Raw genomic sequence first — 17,034 nt, forward strand, 5'->3', positions numbered from 1 at the left:
ACTAAAAATTTAACAATCAGTTCTCAGAGCTGGTAAGTTAGCTCTGCCACATCTCTGGTCCCAGAAGCAGATCGCCTATTGTCTAAGTACTAACCCAACTAAGAACGAAGATGTTTCCCCTAAATTTGGCCATGAGGTAACAAAATTTTTGACTACAGCAAGCTCTATATCAAGGACGATAAAATAAGGGTTCTCAGTCTCATAAGTCCTCTTTGCCACTTTATATTAATAGTTGTAGAATGGTTAAAAAGGAACTAGATTGATAAGAATCATAGTTTTCCCATTTTTAGGGAAGAATGCATTTTTATTCTTGCTATCAATTGAAAATTGTTAACAGGCAAACGCACTTTAAAAACTGGTTTATCATATATTTTAATATGTATAACATATATTGGATTACTTAGGGGTAAAGGGAAGGAGGGGAAAATTTGGAATACAAGGCTATGCAAGGGTCAATGTTGAAAAATTATCTGTGCATGTGTTTTGAAAATAAAAAAGCTTTAATAAAAAATAAATAAATCAACAAATCAATACATGAAAATATGTACAAATCATAAAAACCTGATTTATTATGCTCAGAAAATAAATTCAGAAACCAGTATGCAAGAAACTTGACCCTGAGAAGTCTTGAGCTACATCGTATATTTTTGGTCACATAGGCAGGATAGGTACATAGGAATTTTATAGAAGGCAGAAGGGCAAGGTAAAGATTTACATATCTAAGAACTGAAAGTAGAAGAGAAAACTCTATATCAAGTTAAAACTGCTCAGTAAACCCTGGAAGCAGTTAGGAGGCTCAGTGAGTAGGAAACTGGGGTTAGAGTCAAGAAGACCCAGAGTTCAAACTCAACTTCAGACACTTATTGGCTATATGATCCTGGGTAAATCACTTAACCCTTGCTTACCTGAACCACTAGAGTCAGAGATGGCAAACCATTCCACTATCTTTGCCAAAAAAAATCTCCTGGAGAGTAAAAGTCAAGACAAAACTAAACAACAAAACACTGAGGATTTCTTGGAATTTGTAGACCAGCCATTAATAACAGAGTATAGCTATGTACTTGACATGCTCATCTTAAATAGAAATAATCAAGCAGAGCCAGAAATTCTCTTATCACTAACTAGTTAGTCCCCTGAGCTAAAAAGTCTTAGATAAATTCTGCAAGCTCTAGTCTTGTGACTTGCTTTTTTTAAGCAAATAGTGGTAGCAAAGCCAAATGAGAAAAGCTCTTTACTGACCCGGTAATTAGGAAAAGAATATGAGTTGTAGTTTTTCTAGAGTTCTGCTTTCCAACTGACTATTGGGGAATGTATGGCAAAAAAGCAATAGCCATTTGTAGTTATTTTTTAATCCTTTCTCAGTACAAAAAAGAAGTTAGGGCAATTGAACTCAGCTGTCAAGGAGGTAGCTCTCTCCCCTCCCATTCCCTATTTTGGATTTTCTTGCAGCTCTCACATAAAAGTAGGGAGAAGCAAGACTTCTTGGCTAGTGTTTTCCAGGCTGCCTGAGATACTGTGGGTATGGAATCACGATTCCTGACCATTTTGGTGGAATAGTTTGAAGAACTGGGGTTTTGGATGTGATATATGCCCTATGTGCTTGTGTTTATGTGCCCTTGTGTTCTATGTGTTCCTGCAGAATTCTCATGTACTAGATTGTCTTATGAATTATTTGAGATCCTGGTAGGTCCAGGAGAGCATAGAAGAGTTTGCACAGTGATGAATATATGTCACAAAGTCAGAACAGCAACAAAATCTTATACCTTTAGGGCTTTTCCCTTACCCATCGGCCCCATTCTCTAGTCACAATTCATGCTTCCCAGTCTATGATTACAAAAATGATAATATGACATCAAACACCTATAACAACTGAATAAATTAAATCAATTGTGTGAATATTTCTGTCAGGCTATTTGACATCATGTAGCCCAAAAGATTAGCTGAATTTTTAGTTTTCATCTGTCATGTGTAAAACATTCTTGGAAAAATGTCACTTTCAAAATTCACACTTCCCTGCCCTCAGAACCTTTTATGAGAATGCCAGGGCTCTTGTGGCCTTCATTTTTTTTTTTTTTTTTTAATGTGACTAACAATATAATATAGACATATATTGTTGACTAGTTAAGTAATTTTAAATGACATTTCAATTCTATGTTCTACTAAGATACACTAAGTGTGAGAATGTCTTTTTATATGAATGAGGTCTTTATTCTGTCTTTTTTTCAGCTTAGATATTTTTAAAAGGATTTTTTTTTTTCAAAAGAAAGAGGAGGAAAAATCACAAAGTACAGATAGGTTTGTCTTCTGATGATCTCAGTCCAGTAATCACTATTTATTTATTTATTTTTTAAACCAGAACTAGGTATTATGGCTTGCATTTTAGGATTTTAACTAAAAATAACCTTAATCATAGGTATTTAAAAATTGTTCATTTATATATAGTGTGCAAGGCTCTGAGCTAGGTGCCATGGAGAATACAAAGATAAAATTAGATTTGATCCAGCCTTGCCCAGAGGAAATTTATACTCTAGGCTTAAGGCCAAAATAACAGTTCTTAAAGGGAGTTTAAAGGTCAGTGATTACAAACTCTTGTTTTATGGGACCGATTCAGATCCTTCTTTTACAACTTTACAAAGGTTTTTTGTAGGGTCATTGTCTTTTACTTACCTTCACTTTTAACCTGGGGTAATTTCTCCTCAATATTTATCAGTAGGTTAGAATACAAGAAGATGTTCCATTCTTCCTCTGGTAAACATTCGGTACTATTTAGGATTTGAGATCCATCACAATTATTTTGCAGGATTAAGGTACAAAGCCGAAAGGAGAAGCAAAGTTTATTTTTGATAAACAGTGCTGAAGAAACGACCTGATGGGAAAAGGTGACTGTAGGATCAGTGGATTCAACAAAAGACATCTGGAAAATTTGAACACACACAGAATCTTACCTTATAAATGCTTTCTGTCAATAACTCGACTAAATCTGCAATATAATTATTAAAGCGTACTCTGTCCTTCAGAGGGTCCGGTTTATCGTCTTGGTACTTCTGCAGTCTCTGAAACACTTGCACTTTTCTTAAAACAGAAGCAAATTGAGATTTTTCTGTAATTTTGTTAGCTTTGTAGGTTACAGACATTACAAACATGTCCCGGAACCAATCCAAAGAAAATTGGTACATATAGTTGATCTGTGCCAGACCTGCTACTAAAAAATAGAGCAACGCTCCCCTTGTTGCAATGGGAAGATAGTTTTTACGGGTCATTTGAAATTCATTTTCAGTTTTTTCTGCTGCCTTGATGCGTTCTGAAACTTCAATGGATGTTTGTTTGGATTTTTTTAAATTTTCTATAATGGCATCATCTTCCAATATGCAACCTAAACAAAAGCAAAAAGTTGATTTCAATGAATATCACAGCTTTATTAAGCTGTTTTCACTTTCTGTATCGTTCACATAGGAATTTTTATATTAATTAAAAAAAAGATCTTTGCTCATTCCTTTTGTTTTTACATTACATTTCTTCAAGTGTCCTTTGGCTTTTCCCCATATGACAAATCATCCCATATAGCAAATAGCATTTTGAAGCAAAAGAACAAACATGAGATAGATTTACAAGAGGTAAAATGAATAATTTTGGTTACATAAAATTACAAAAGTTTTACACAAACAAATCACAGTAGCCAAAGTTAGAAAAAAAGCTGGAAACGTTAAAACAAATTTCTTTTTTTTTTTTAATAGCTTTTTATTTACAAGTTATATGCATGGGTAATTTTACAGCATTGATAATTGCCAAACCTTTTGTTCTAATTTTTCCCCTCCTTACTCCCATCTCCTTCATCCCCTGCCATGGCAGGTTGACCAATACATGTTAAATATGTTAAAGTATAAATTAAATATAATATAAGTATACATGTCCTAACAGTCCTGTACAAAAAGAATCGGACTTTGAAATAGCATACAATTAGCCTGTGAAGGAAATCAAAAATGCAGGCGGACAAAAATAGAGGGATTGGGAATTCTATGTAGTGGCTCATAATCATCTCCCAGAGTTCTTTCACTGAGAGTAGTTGGTTCAATTCATTACTGCTTTATTGGAACTGATTTGGTTCATCTCATTGTTGAAGAGGGCCACGTTCATCAGAATTGATCATCATATAGTATTGTTGTTGAAGTATATAATGCCCTGCTCATTTCACTCAGCATCAGTTCATGTAAGTCTCTCCAGGCCTTTCTGAAATTATCCTGTTGGTTATTTCTTACCGAACAATAATATTCCATAATATTCATATACCACAATTTATTCAGCCATTCTCCAATTGATAGGCATCTACTCAGTTTCCAGTAAAACAAATTTCTTTGATAAAGATCTTATTTCTCAAATACATAGAGAACTGAAGTTCTCTTCAATCAGGAAATGGCTGAACAAGTTATTGCATATGATTATAATGAAATGTTACTGTGGTATAAAAAATGTTGAGCAGACTGATTTCAGAAAAACCTGGAAAGACTTATATGAATGTGGCAAAAAATTGGAAACTGAGGGAATAGCAATTAATTAGGGAATGATTAACCAAATTATGGTATATGAATGTGAAGGAATACAATTGAATTGTAAGAAATGATGAAGGGGATGGCGTCAGAAAAAAAACTTGGGAAGATTTAAATGAAGACTTTCTGTTTGATCAGTTTTTGGTAATTTTCTTTTCTTTTTTGGGGAAGGGGTCTTTAAAAAAACAAACAAACCTGGGAAGACTTAGGCAATACAAAATGAAGCAAACAAAAAGCAGAACATTGTATACACTAGCCACAATACTATAAATAAAAACAATTGTAAAAGGCTTAGTAATTCTAACTGATGTAATGATTCATCAAAATTCCAAAGGATGGATATGATACAGAACGATTTAGAATGTTGTCCACCTTCAGGAAGAGAACTGATGGTCTCACAATGTATATGAAGGAATACTTCTTTCCTTTATTTGTCTTGCTTTATTTTAAAACACTACTCATGCAGTAACAATATGTATGACATGATTTCATACGTATATTATATTTCTTACCATCTCAATGGGTAGAAAAGGGAATAAAGGGAGGGAAAGAATTTGCTACTGAAAATATAAATAATCCTCCCAAACCAAAATGATGTCTGTCTGTTTATTTTTTCATAATCCCTCTGACATTGATTATTTCTGTCTTTCAATGTATTTTCCAAAGATAGTAGGCTAAATATGATATTTAACCTTAGGGTTTCCATTATTAGTGAAGTGGAACATTCTTTCAAATGGTTGTTAAGCGTTTACAATTCTCATTTATCTGTTGAGGAACAGCATTTAGTTGTATGTATGTATGTATGTGTGTGTGTGTGCATATATATGTTTGCGAGTGTGTTAATTGTTTGCAAATCTTGGACACAAAAATCTTCTCAAAAATTTGATACAAATATTTTAATTCATAGATAAATATCTTTGGCTACTATGGAGGTCATACTCCCTTCTGCTAGTAATATCTTCCTTGTGGATTTATTTGCTTATATCTAAGGTCTTTTCCTGAGTTTTCTTTCAACAGAGATATTTGGTAATTTATCTTGTTTGCTTATATTCCCTTATTGTTCACTTTCTGACTTCTTTGATAGCCTTAAGGATTGCACCTAAAAGCAGTCTTAGCTTTTTCCCATGCTGGGAAATATTAGTTTACTGACCTTGGTGTCCAGCTCAAGTGACTTTTGCAGGATGGGGCAGAAATGGCTCCAACCAGTTACCAGTCTACTTTTCTCTTAGGACTAGTGGAACAACACATCTACCACACACACATTATTCAGGGCATACATACTAGTGTTCTGTCCTACTTCCCATTGTTCCTCAGTTTTCTAGTTGAGTGTTATTTCAGCACAGAACCCTACTGTACTTTGGTTTCAGCCAAAGCCAGGTCTCGTTTTTTGATTTTCCGTGGCACTGGGAAGAGATAATGGGATTGGGAGTAGAAGTGGGAGGGTGGGTGGTGAAATTCTGTTTTGAGCCTATGCACTAGCTTATGTAGTACTGTCAGAGCAAAGGGGCTGTTAAGGGAGGAGTTGCTGAATAAATTCACTAGGGATTATCTATTAGCTTTCTTCACATTTAGTTCATCAGGTTATCTTTGTAGGGCTTCTAGTATCTTAAAAAAATGGAGACACTTTAAATCACTTTATCTCCTGTGAATAATTCCTATTTTGGAGAGACTTCAAAAGTAGTGGGGATTGGAAAGATCCCTATTAATCCCTTTTATTGTTTACATGTCTTAGAACTCTAAATTGTATATTTTCACTGACTACTTCCCATACTTAGAATTCTTTCCCTGCCACCCCAAAATTGCATCTCTAGCAAAATGGGGCATATCTTTTTCTGAGGAAAGATTAAAAAAATTAACTCAAGAGCTACTAAATGTTCCTGAAGAAAACAGACTTTCTCTAAGTCTTTGACATATGAACTAAACACAGAAAGTAATTAAAACAAATTACAGTATTTTTATAGTGTTGATAAATAGGAAGGTGTGGAGGATTTATAATCTATAAGGATCAAAAAGGGTGTTATTTCTTTGAGATTCTAATTTATAGGAGGAATATTCATGAAAACAATTATTAATTAGGAATTGACCATGAAGATGATGAAAGGAAAAGTAAGGGAAAATTTACTTATCAGATCTTTGTAGAAGGGAGGAATTTATGACCAAAGAAGGACTAGAAAACAACATGAAAGGTAAAATGGACAACTTTGATTACATTAAATTAAAAAGCTTTTGCACAAACAAAATCAAGAGAAACAAGATTAAAAGGGAAGTACAAAATGTTTATGTAGCCAGTGTTTCTGATGAAAGTATCATTTTTAAAATATATAAGGAAATGCGTCAAATTTATAAGAATACAAATCATTTCCCAATTGATAAATGGTCAAAAGATACGAACAGATAATTTTCAGACTATGAAATTAAAGCCATCTATAGTGATATGAAACAATGCTCTAAATCACTATTGATTAGAGAAATGCAAATTAAAACAATTCTGAGGTACCATTTCACATTTCTCAGATTGGCTAAGATGACAGAAAAAGATAATGATAGATGTTGGAAGAGATGTGGGAAAACTGAGAGGCTAATGTATTGTCAGTGGGATTGTGAAATAATCCAACCATCCTGGAGAGCAATTTGGAACTATGCCCAAAGGGCTATAAAATGGTGCATATCCTTTGACCCAGCAATGTCATTACTGGGTCTTTATCCAAGGAAATCTAAAAGGAGGAAAAAAGACCCACATGTGCAAAAATGTTCGTAGCAGCTCTTTTTGTAGTAACAAAAGATTGGAAAATGAGTAGATGCCCATCAATTGGGGAATGGATGATCAAGTTGTACTATATGCAAAACATATAGAATATATGCATATAGCATAGCAGAGATAGAAATACATTGTACACATAATAGCAAGAATATGCAATGAACAACTATAAAGCACTTGATTCTTCTCAGTGGTTCAGTGATCCAAAGCAATCCCAATAGACTTTGGATAGTAAATGCCATCTGCATCCAGAAAAAGAACTGTGAAAGCTGAATGTAAATCAACACATGCTATGTTCACTTCTCTTTTATGTTTTTTTATCTCTCTCATGGTTTTTTCCTTTTGCTCTGATTTTTCTCTCTCAACATGATTCATAAAATAATATGTATTATAAATAAGATTTTCTAGAAGAAAAAAAAGAAAGCATGGGGAAAAATTAAAAACACACATTGTTGTTTTATTTTTTTCCTAATCAACATGAAAGGGTTCAGAAGAAAAAGGCAGGTTTAGCAAATGAACAACTGATTAAGAAAACAGTGGCTAGGAAAGGAATTTGAATTTACAGTTCACAGCTTAAATACAAGAGATAGAGTGCAACTTAGTTACTTTAATCAATTACTTACTATACCCTGGCTGATCTAGCTGTTTTATTGTGGGGCAACTGCTTCCCAGGCTGGACCAGGCAGGACATTTAGTCACTGAGCTTGAGAGAAGGCATCTCTGCTGGACAGGTTGATGTGATAGTCTTGAACTTTTCTTTGATGAATAACTATGGTCTTTTTCCACATTCAGTCACTACTATGTTGAATAGCAGAATAGTCTAAGCAATCATAGCATCACCATAATTCCTTTTAGTGTTACCATAGTCTTTCAGGTAGGATGATGATACTTAGCTTAGGATAAATAAAATTTCCTTTTCTTTTGAGTCCGTCAGAGCCTTAGTTTTAGATTTGTTTGCTAATTCCAGAAAGATGTTGCCTTAGTATTATGTCTAAAAATGCACAGACATTGATTTAAAAATGCTTTGTTGCCAAAAAAAAAATGCTAACCATCATTTGAGCCTTCAGTGAGTCAATCTTTTTGCTGGGGGAGGGTCTTGCCTTGATGTTGATGATCCCCTGACTGATCACAGTGGTGTTTGCTGAAAGTTTGGAGTAGCTGTGGCAACTTTTTAAAATAAGATGATGATTGACTCTTTCTTTCATGAAAGATTTCTTTGTAATATGCAACGTAGTTTGATTGCATTTTATTCACAGTGGAACGTCTTTCCAAATTAGTGTCAGCCCTCTCAAACCCTGCTGCAGCTTTATCAGCTAGATTTATGTAACATTCTTTAATATGATCATATCTCAGGAAATAGAGGAGCTCAAGGAGAGAAAGAAAGATGGAGAAAATGACTGGGGGAAGTCAGAACATTCATCACATTTATCCCTTAAATTTGCTGTGTAGTTTGTAGTTAACCAAAGCAATTATAATAGTAGCCTCAAAGGTCACTGATCATAGAACATCATATCAGAAAGAAGAATAATGAAAAGTTTGAAATACTAAAATGGGACACAGAAACATGATGCAAATGCATACTGGTGTTCATAGATTTTCTCAACACAGATTGCTACAAACCTTTAATTTGTTTTTTAAAAAATGCAGTACTTGCTAAGTGCAATGAAATATGTCTGTAGTTGCTACAGAGACCATAGTGGCTCCTTTGTCACTTTGCTGTATCATGCACCACTTTACCATAGTATTGTACATGTTGCTGTGCTGCAATTGAATTTTTATCATGTCAAAACAAGAAAAGAAGAAACAGAAAGAAAAAGTTCAGTGATGATTTTTTGAGCTCAAGGAAAAGATTGAAATTTTTATGAGTGAGAACTGGTTTCAACTGCTATTTTTAAACACTGTATGGCTTTGAAAATTAATTAGCTCACAGAGCAGCTAGGTGGTGCAGTGGTTAGAGCACCAGCCCTGAAGTCAGGAGTACCTAAATTCAAATCTGACCCTAGCTGTGTGACCCTGTAAAAGTTAGTTAATCCCAATTGCTTCAGGAAAAAAAAAATAGCTTTTTCTCAGACTTGATGTTTCTTAATAAATTCAATAAGAGTTCAAGGCAAAAGAATGCTTATATACAAAACTTATTCTGTGATAAAGTTAATTCTACGTCACCTAATACCTTATACATATCCCATGGTGTCAACAGTTAAAATGAGAAATGATATTTCCATTTTCACCAAATTTTTCACTGAATACATTTCTAGGCTCAAATTACGCAGTGTTTTTTGGACTTTGATACAAGAGCAAGGAAATTTCCATATTTCAAAACTGATTTCACTGTGCCACCAGGGAGCTTCCACTTAATCTTCAATTGGTAGTTATTAATTTCCAATGGAATGACATGCCAAAAGGCAAATATCAAGAGAAGAATCTAATATAATTCTAGAAATGCTTTCTGAGTAATAAATATGCTCAATTAAAATCATATTCTCATGGACTGATATCAGTATTTGGCAGTACCTATTTGTGAAAAGACATTTTCTAAGATGAAATATGTAAAATTCTCATTACAGATGGAGCATTAACAGATGAACATCTGCACTCTATTTGAATGATAAGGGAATGTTAACTTTGAATCCTAATTAAGTGAAATATTATCCTTCCCAAAGAAGCCCATTCTTCCCATTAATAGACCTGCATTACAAAATTGTACTTGATTATTAATATTACATTTTAAATTTTGTCAAAATTTTGTGGAGATTTGTTTTCTTTCTTGTTATACAAGTACCTACATAGTATCTTCAATTTTGCCTTTTTGTTACACAGAACCCAAAATATTTGTTACCTTCCCTTCATAGTAAAAGTTTGTAGACCCTTGCCATGGAGAGCTCATTTATTTTCACATTTCATACTTTTGTTGTTGTTTTTAAAAGGATTTGTTTAATGACATGGTTTAAGGTATAGGATAAAAGGATGCACAGAGAGGTAGTATGTAGAGATAATATGTTTAAAAAGGCTCAAAATCATAGGGAGGATTTCTGATAATAATCTCTAGTCATCTACTTCATATGTTCTCAGTCTTAAAAAATTTAGCTGATGGTGGAGAGAGGGATAGCACACACTATTAAAATAAGAGGAGTCAAATCTACAAAACCAATTATTGTCATACTCTCTACCCTAGAATTGGTTTTCAGATTGATAAGGTAGTGACCACATTTTTCTCACACTACAATATGAATCTACCCTTTCAATAAGTTTGGTGCTTATATTCACACATTTCTTTTATATTAGAACCTTTAATGTAGAATCTCATCTAAAACATAAGTCATTTTTGGATAAAGAGAAACAAAAGAAGGCAATAATTTTTAAAAGACTTATTTCACCTGAGAATAACTCATCATCAATATAAATTACATTGTAGAATTAAATTAATTCTAGTTCTCATACTCAGAAGCTTAGAGAAGGCAGTCTACATCATATTGACCATGAAAACCATCTGACTTTTTTTTTTTTCAAAGAATATGAATCTGAACAAAAGAAAAATCCCCAGTAAAATGCCACTGAAAAAACCAGATAGATATCAACATGTGTTTTGTCATATCTAAAATTAGAAGAGTCATCTTAATGTTCCATCAGAACATAATCTGACTCTCCATTTGAAAAAAGGGATCCAATTATTTATTGGGTCTTTGGAGCCTGAGATTCTGTTGGAACAGAAAAGGTCTTCTGATAAATAACACTGTTGTAGTTAGTGTCTCATTCTCAGAGCAAGATGGTATGGTGGACTAGTAATTTAATTGTGCTTCAAGACATGGCTGGGAAACTAAGAGAACTAAAGTCTTTTTTTTTTTGTCCCAAAATAAAAAAAAAAAAAACACATAAAAAACAAGTCTTACACTGATTTTTTGACCCCTTTTTCATTCGATAGTCTCTACCAGTATTATAGCAATAAACACTTAAAGTAAAACAGAATCTTACTTTAAAGAAAAGCAATGGAAATATAGTTTGGACAGGAAAAATTTAAAATAAGCCTAAATGGTAAGATAAACTTGAAGCACAGCAAAGATAGGATTACATTGTATTCTCTTTTAGAAGTGACTAGAAACAAAGGAACAAAAGCAATCTGTATCTCAAAGGCACATCCACTGACTTGCTGGCCTCCATATTTAATCAAGATACTTAAGTATCCTATCATTTCTAGGGTTGTGAATACCTATTTTACTCTGAGGGCTTTGCCTCTTGACCTTTCAATCCTTCCTTTTTCTTTCTTGCTTTCTCTCTCCCTTTACCTTTTCTTTCCGTTTTTTTTTTTCCCTACCCCTATGGAACTTCAGCTCTTGTTTAACTCTCCCTAGAGCATTCAGATCTTAATTGATAAAGAAGTTTTCTCAACCAAGAGTTCCCTCTATCACAGACCTTTTAGAATTCAAATGGGCAAAATGATAAGTGTTGGAAACCAAAAAACTAATTATATTGAAATGAAGATGTATTTTTCCCTATTCAAGTTTATGGACTGACTGAAATCTATCCACAAATCTTTTGGAGGTCCAGACTAAGAAGCTCTGCATTAATGATTTTTAATTCTATTTTCCTATCATCCTAGATAGATCTTTCTGAATTTTAAAATTTGTCTTTGACATGACTGACATGAAAATAGATTTTACATGATTGTACAGTTATCCTTCCCACATTTCAGGAGTTAAAGTAGACCCTTCCTCCATCTCCCTGCATTCATTCCCCTGAACTCTCTTCTACCCCCCTCCATCCACCTCTTACTTGTATGGTGGAAAATCACATACATTTTTTAGCCCTCCCTTCAAATCACAGAAGTTTGAATTTTTTTCTTTGTATTTTATAGAATGGTTACAGCACCTTATTGTAAAATTTGAGTTGATATTATTAAATACTATTGGTATATTTTGTGCATTCCTGAGTTTCTAAATATTTTCTGTGTCATTTGCTGGCCTCCATTTGTCATTTGCTGTTTCCATGAAACTCCTTTAAAATTCCCATTTAATTTTTTATGCTGACTGATAATATACTAACACTTTGATGATAAAAGTGATAAAGAAAGGAGGGAAAACTATACATATATATCAAATTGCTTGCTATCTTAGGGAGGGGGGAGAAGAAAGAGAGTGGAGAAGAAAATTTGAAACTCAAAATTTATTAAAAATGAATGTTAAAATTGTCTTTATATGTAGTTGGAAAAAGTTTTAAAATTCTTAAAATTAATTAATTTAAAAAATTGTTCTGAAGGGTATTTCGAGAGATTCATTTTTACTTTGGGAGTATTTTTTTCTTTTCAATCTTATTCATAGTATTGGAGCTTTTCAGGATTTGTTGACTCATTTCTTCAATCAATCTTTTCTCTGTGAAGCAATTTTCTTTGTGAGGAGTTTTGGTTTTTAGTGGTTGTTTTACTCATTTGGGAATAAGGTAGGGGAGCCAAGACCAAACATTATCACTCGTTCTGCCATCTTGATCTTTTCTTCCCATTGTTTTTATGGAGTGATGCTACTCCTTGTACTCATAGCATCAAGTCTCAGAACTCTGCAGAGGCTTCTAAATGAAATTCACAACCACTTAACAGGATTTGGCTTAAATCTCGGTGGCACTAACTAAATAAATGAAAAGAATGTCGATTGCTCAGAATATGTGCACTTGGCTCAACAAATTATTGGATTGGTCATCAGTACATATATTGTAAATATTAATTATTCTGCAGATGACCAATAAACTGAGCCATCAATGAGAACAGATTGCTTTTGTAAAACTGCAAAGCATGTTCAATAGCCACAAGTTTCAACTTGAAACATAAATCCATCTGCTTATAACACAAATTATCTTTCAGGAATTCATATGGATGTGAATCATGGAAGAACATGATTCAGGTAACCCAAAGGGTAATGGAGATAGACCATGTAGGAACAAAAAGCACAATATCAATGTTGAATTTATATGCAAGAAATAGCATTAAAGAGTTCATCAAAGAGATGCATTTATGGAGAGGCAAAGGCAGAACATGCAGCAAAAGCAAGAAATGATAAATGAATAGCAGTGATGTAACAGTTTCAAGAACTAGAAGGTTTTTAACATGTAGGAGAACCCTTGTGGAGAATTTAGAGGAAGACATGTACAAACATTACATAGGATGAAAATATGAGAAGTACAACCCTGGACAGTGCCTACAAAGTATTGAAGAAACATTAATGGCATTTTGGATGGACTGTCACCAGTTGAAAAAGAGAGGATTTTCTAATCTAAGGTGATTTACAATTAGATATTTTCTGTGGTGGATTTATGGACACATTCACCATGAACATGTAGTGTCTGGGAATCATTGCATAATTTGGATATGATTCTAGAACACAATGAAATTTTTTGTTGTGTCTTTTTGGATACTCTTGAGTTGTTAACTCCTCCACTTAACCTCTTGGGGTATTGGCTATATTCATCAATATACTTATTGACAAATTCAGGTACTGGATTTTGGTATTGTCATGAAGACAAGGGAGACAATGTATATTAGTGGGAGAAGTGTTGGACTTAGGGTTTGGATACACTTGAATGTTGTGTCTAATATTACGTATCTATATAGTTTTGGGCAAGTCACTTACCCAAATCTTAATTTTCTCTTTTCTGAAATTATATTAATAGCTTTAGTTCCTTTCTCATTAGGTGGTTGTAAGGAATAAATAAGATAAAATAGAGGCAGTATTTTGTTAATTTCAAAGCACCATATAAATGTCTAATATTTTTGAAATTCATTGGAATTTCAAATAATATTTGTGGAAAATATTTTTCAGGCACTGAGTGGAGAGCTTAAGCATCTACTTTTAAGCAAGATTGGGATTTGGATTGTTCACTTTGAGACAACATTTTGGGAATTTAGTTGTTAAAGAGGGGGGGAAGTATTGTATGTGAAAAAGGAGGCACAGGGCCATAGAGAATGTCATTGTAAAAGTTGCTTAACCTTATCATAAAGAGATTTTCCCCTAAAGGTCTCAAAGGGATCTTCAGAGATGAGAAAGAAAGGAAGGACTCATAATGTATGAGACATGAGGTTAGAACACATGTGCAGAAGATGTAGTTTTATAGCCCTGTCTATTCCTAAAAGGAGATTTCAGGAAATAAGTGAAGAATGATAGAGTGAGTCCAATGGCCAACTATATCCTAGCTCTTAGGTTTCATGTGTTTGAAGACAGGTGACTACATTCAGGAAGAATTAAATTCAACAGATATCTATTGTGGCTATTATGTGAAAAGCACTATTCTAGCATTGGGATACAAAGGCAAAGATGAAATAGGCCGTAACTTTAAGGGATTTACACTAGAAAAGATGTTACGTTTTTCTTTGTGGACTTAAAAGAGGAACTGTGAGAATGGGGTGTCTCCTTGAGATGCTCTAGATTCCTCAGCACATGATATGATGGGAGCAAGGAATTAAGTAGCAAAAAAAAAGTTTTGTCGAGGCTGTATGCAAAGATGGGGGCTGCAAAGTGACTCAGTGTATACATCACTGGGCCCAGAATAAAAAAAATCTGAGTTCAGATCTGGCCTGAGACACTTACTAGCTGTGTGAGCCTAGGCAAGTCAGTTAACATTATTTGCCTTAGTTTCCTCATCTATAAAATGAGTTGGAGAAGGAAATGGCAAACCCCTCCAGTATTTTTGCCAAGAAAACCCCACAGACAGCATTGGGATTCTATGGTTTATGGGATTATGAAGAATTGGAGGTAACTGAACAATAACAATAGCAATAATGCAACAGATTAATCAGGTCCCCTCTTTGCTGTAAATAGAAATAACCTTGCTAGTTTTGTCTTTTCAAGTGTAATATATATTCCCATATAAATTGTCTAAATAAATAGATGTGTTTCACAAGTGGTATGGAGAGATCTGATATTTTTTGGGAAGGAAGAAACAAGGGCCATACTTGTACCATCAACATTCTAGCTTTGGGGATCAGGGTGGTAAGGGGCAGGTATGCCCCACAAGAGTCTTGGAAACTGGGCTGTGTCTCTGAATCAGAAGTATCAGAGGGGAATTATATTTAGCTGCCTCCCTCAAATATTCATAATCTAGCTTATGATAGGGAAGGATAACCTTAGTTTATACTTACCAGCTTAGTTCCTTCCCACATACAATCTCTAATTATGCAGAATACCAGCACAAATAGTGGATATTGGCTCAACTCATTTATCCAATAAAAACAGCAAACAAAAATAACAGACTAGAATATACTGAAAAGCATCTAAAGTGAAGAGCAAGACAAGATCTTATCTCCAACCAAACCATTCTCACTCAGGGCCTTGATCTTTGGTAGCATCCACAGGAAAGAACCTGGATTAGTGTACAAGCCACTTTCTTTTTTTTTTTTTTTTTTTTAATTTAATAGCCTTTTATTTACAGGATATATACATGGGTAACTTTACAGCATTAACAATTGCCAAACCTCTTGTTCCAATTTTTCACCTCTTACCCCCCCACCCCCTCCCCTAAATGGCAGGATGACCAGTAGATGTTAAATATATTAAAATATAACTTAGATACATAATAATTATACATGACCAAAACATTATTTTGCTGTACAAAAAGAATCAGACTCTGAATTATTGTACAATTAGCTTGTGAAGGAAATCAAAAATGCAGGTGTGCATAAATATAGGGATTGGGAATTCAATGTAATGGTTTTAGTCATCCCCAGAGTTCTTTTTCTGGTATAGCTGGTTCAGTTCATTACTGCTCCATTAGAAATGATTTGGTTGATCTTGTTGCTGAGGATGGCCTGATCCATCAGAACTGGTCATCATCTAGTATTGTTGTTGAAGTATATAATGATCTCCTGGTCCTGCTCATTTCACTCAGCATCAGTTCTGTAAGTCTCTCCAGGCCTTTCTGAAATCATCCTGTTGGTCATTTCTTACAGAACAGTAATATTCCATAATTTTCATATACCACAATTTATTCAGCCATTCTCCAACTGATGGACATCCATTCAGTTTCAGTTTCTAGCCACTACAAAAGGGCTGCCACAAACATTCGTGCACATACAGGTCCCTTTCCCTTCTTTATAATCTCTTTGGGATATAATCCCAGTAGTAACACTGCTGGATCAAAGGGTATGCATAGTTTGATAACTTTTTGAGCATAGTTCCAAACTACTCTCCAAAATGGTTGGATTCGTTCACAACTCCACCAACAATGAATCAATGTCCCAGTTTTCCACATCCCTCCAACAATCATCATTATTTTTTCCTGTCATTTTAGCCAATCTGACAGGTGTGTAGTGGTATCTTAGAGTTGTCTTAATTTGCATTTCTCTGATTAATAATGACTTGGAGCATCTTTTCATATGACTAGAAATAGTTTCAATTTCTTCATCTGAGAATTGTCTGTTCATATCCTTTGACCATTTTTCAATTGGAGAATGACAAGCCACTTTCTAAGACAAGCAGGGAGGACCATTAATACTATTATGGATGGTTTATTCTTAAGTAGGCCCTTTGTTCCTTGTCAAATTCCTTGCATTGACAAACCCTACAGTTAACTGCACCCTAGGCCAAGCAATGATGTCAACCCCTGAGGTTCTTTTCCCCATAAAAGAAGCTACCTGTATATCCTATTCTTTTTCTCCCCAACTCCCAACTACTTTAGGAATTTAGCTGGCCTTATGAAGTCAAGAATTCATAAGGAACTTCCCACCTTATGGCAGCAAATTCATTGGGACTTAGTCTG

The 17,034-nt window shown here is 34.2% G+C and overlaps 1 protein-coding gene across 1 annotated transcript in view; it reads right to left on the reverse strand.

Annotated features, from left to right (window-relative positions):
- Positions 1–17,034, reverse strand: part of DNAH14 (dynein axonemal heavy chain 14) — a 361,979-nt gene that overhangs the window by 54,083 nt on the left and 290,862 nt on the right. Inside the window, exons 71-72 of the mRNA XM_031968698.1 lie at positions 2,946–3,373; positions 2,668–2,866 (exon numbers count right to left, since the gene is read on the reverse strand). Of these exons, the coding sequence (XP_031824558.1) occupies positions 2,668–2,866; positions 2,946–3,373 (627 nt within the window). The remainder of the gene's footprint in view (positions 1–2,667; positions 2,867–2,945; positions 3,374–17,034) is intronic.

Source organism: Sarcophilus harrisii, chromosome 4 (assembly GCF_902635505.1).
Source record: "Sarcophilus harrisii chromosome 4, mSarHar1.11, whole genome shotgun sequence".
Classification (NCBI taxonomy): Eukaryota; Metazoa; Chordata; class Mammalia; order Dasyuromorphia; family Dasyuridae; genus Sarcophilus; species Sarcophilus harrisii.